General features: G+C 38.6%; 1 protein-coding gene across 1 annotated transcript; it reads left to right on the top strand.

The window, feature by feature from the left end:
* The first annotated feature begins 737 nt into the window (after nt 1-737).
* On the top strand, nt 738-1,769 carry LOC124095442 (trace amine-associated receptor 3). Its single transcript, XM_046448586.1, has one exon. It carries the CDS (start codon nt 738-740, stop codon nt 1,767-1,769), a length of 1,032 nt encoding a protein of 343 aa, XP_046304542.1.
* The last annotated feature ends 1,181 nt before the right edge of the window (nt 1,770-2,950 follow it).

Genomic DNA, 2,950 nt, shown 5'->3' with positions numbered 1-2,950 from the left:
CACTAGTTAGAGTCTCAGATAAGCTATAAGACTCAAAAAACAAGAAGGCAAATGAGAACAGGAAAGGAGGACATAGGAAGAGAGAAAGGGAGTAGAAAATAGAGAAGCTATAAAACATTGGCTCTGGTGCATGGTTTATCTCACAGATGTGTGGCTTTCAGCAGCTGTGTTGAAAAGTCATGTTTTGATATTCCACAGCAATATGCCATTTCCAATTCCTAAAATACACGCAGACTTTATGCAAATAAAGAATTCAAATTATTAAAAGAACGTATAATGAAAACTTTGTGACTTAACTTAGATTTTGTTTATTAAGTATTTTTAGGGTGAAAGTGATGTTTGCTTATTGTAGTTCAAGAGTTAATAGGAAATTGGCTGTTCAAGGTAAAAGTAAATCAAAACCTCTTGAAAATCTTTCAATACATTACCAGGACTAAAAGAGTCATAAACAATCCCATGTTGATTGAATGAATGGATGGAATAAATAATTAGTAAAATAATTAGGAAAGAAGAAGCAGCTGAAATTTTTCATTTTTGTTGGGCAACAACCAACTCAGTAGGCAAATATAGCTGATATAATTTTAAATATTTGAAATAAGTTAGAGTTGAAGTGAATTAATAACAGATGATTTTGAACCCTATTATACTACCAGGAGCTGAAATTTGCTTGGGATGGTTTTCAGAAGAGAACAAACTGACTCATCCTGTTGGAAAGGAATTTGAAGTGACAAAGCACCATGGATCTAACCTATATTCCCAAAGACTTATCCAATTGTCTCAACTTTGGAAACAAATCCTGCCCTCCCACTCATCGCTCTTTTTATGTCCGAGTGATAATGTATTCGGTTATGACTGGAGCCATGGTTATCACCATCTTTGGAAACTTGGTTATAATAATCTCCATATCACACTTCAGACAGCTTCACTCTCCTACAAACTTTCTGATCCTCTCCATGGCAACTACAGATTTTCTGCTGGGTTTTGTCATCATGCCATACAGCATGGTGCGATCAGTGGAGAGCTGCTGGTATTTTGGGGATGGCTTTTGTAAATTCCATGCAAGTTTTGACATGATGCTAAGCCTGACCTCCATTTTCCACCTCTGTTCCATTGCTATTGATCGATTTTATGCTGTGTGTGACCCTTTACACTACACAACCACAATGACAACCTCAATGATAAAGAGATTGCTAGCATTTTGCTGGTCTGCCCCAGCTCTATTTTCGTTTGGTTTAGTTCTATCTGAAGCCAATGTTTCCGGTATGCAGAGCTATGAGATTCTTGTTGCTTGCTTCAAATTCTGTGCACTTACTTTCAACAAATTTTGGGGAACAGTGTTGTTCACTACCTGTTTCTTTACTCCTGGCTCCATCATGGTTGGTATTTATAGCAAGATTTTTATTGTTTCCAAACGACATGCTCGAGTCATCAGCAATATGCCTGAAAACACAAAAGGGGAGGTGAAAAATACCCTATCTAAGAAAAAAGACAGGAAAGCAGCTAAGACCCTGGGTATAGTCATGGGGGTGTTTCTAGCTTGTTGGTTGCCCTGTTTTCTTGCCGTTTTGATTGATCCATATTTAGACTACTCCACTCCCATAATTGTGCTTGATCTTTTGGTATGGCTTGGGTATTTCAACTCTACTTGCAACCCCCTCATTCATGGCTTTTTTTATCCATGGTTTCGAAAAGCTCTTAAGTACATTGTATCAGGAAAAATATTTAGTTCCCATTCAGAAACTTCTAAACTGTTTCCTGAAGCACATTAATGAAAAACCATTACAGAAGTTAATAGAATATTGAAAATGAGATTGCTATTACTTTGTCCTGAAGTCTATACCCCAGATTACTATGTTATTCTTTGAAATTTCTGTAATCCCAGTTCTATAACCTGTACAAGAGCTACTTTCAACATCTTGAATCAATCAATGAATGTCTTATTTATTGTTAACTCTGTGTGCAATGTACATCGTGGGGAAAATGTACAAAAGAAATATAAAACAAAGTTTGGAACAGGTGCTACTAGATTTACACCCAACTAAAGCCAATGTAAATAAAGAGATGGTTTTGTTTTCTATCTGATTCTACTTTGCAAGTTCAGAAAAGGGAAGATCCTTGTGACTAATTTGAGCTTTTAGACATTCCGCTGTCATTTATTTAAAAAAAATCTAAAAATGCTTTACATGACATTGACATGCTTCTCTTAAATATCTTAAATGGTTTAAATGCTACGTGCCCCCACACCCCATGTCCAGGCTTCTTAACCAGCTCTGAACATGCTGGGTTAAAGGGTCACCTTTGCCCAGGGTTTCCAATGGCATTTACCCATGAGAAGCACTCTTGAGAGATCAGTGGAGGGAAAGAGGGTAAAATCAGGGTACTTTTCTGCAAACCTGCCCCAGAGATGGCTGTTTTCCTCTAAGAAAGGCCATCTCAAGTCCCTTTCCATGCAGTCACCCTCTCAAGAGTTCCTGTAACTGCTCCATTCCCCTGCTCCTCTGATCTAGCTGGGGTGGTGGCTCCCTCCATTGCTGCTCCTGGGTACAACTCTGTTTCTTGCTGGTTTCCTTCCACCAGCTGTTCTCACACACCTTTGCAAACACACCCTTCATTAAACTCTCCTCAATCAGCCATGGTGACTGCACCATCTGTTTCCTGCTGGACACCTGAGTAATGTAATTTTCATTGCTCACAGATGATGTTTTGAAACCCTCCCCAACACATCAAGTTCTATATTAGCCTGATTTGGCATTTCTTTGTTTTTCCACATTTAATTGCTCTGCTCAGCTCTACATTTCTTTGAAGGAATCACTGACCTCCCCAATAAGTAGTTCACCCATTCGCTCCATGGGGACTACTTAGCCTCCTCCTCCACTGGCCACAGTTCTTTTCGCTTCTAAGATTTCACTGTCAATTTGAGATTTCTGGTGTCCTGATTGTCATTGTTGAT

This window comes from Marmota monax, unplaced genomic scaffold (assembly GCF_021218885.2).
Source record: "Marmota monax isolate L192 unplaced genomic scaffold, Marmota_monax_Labrador192_F-V1.1 WCK01_AAM20220418_F8-fsc00030, whole genome shotgun sequence".
NCBI lineage: Eukaryota > Metazoa > Chordata > Mammalia > Rodentia > Sciuridae > Marmota > Marmota monax.
The sequence above is the reverse complement of the archived record's forward strand: the minus strand, read 5'-3'. Positions and strand labels throughout refer to the sequence as shown.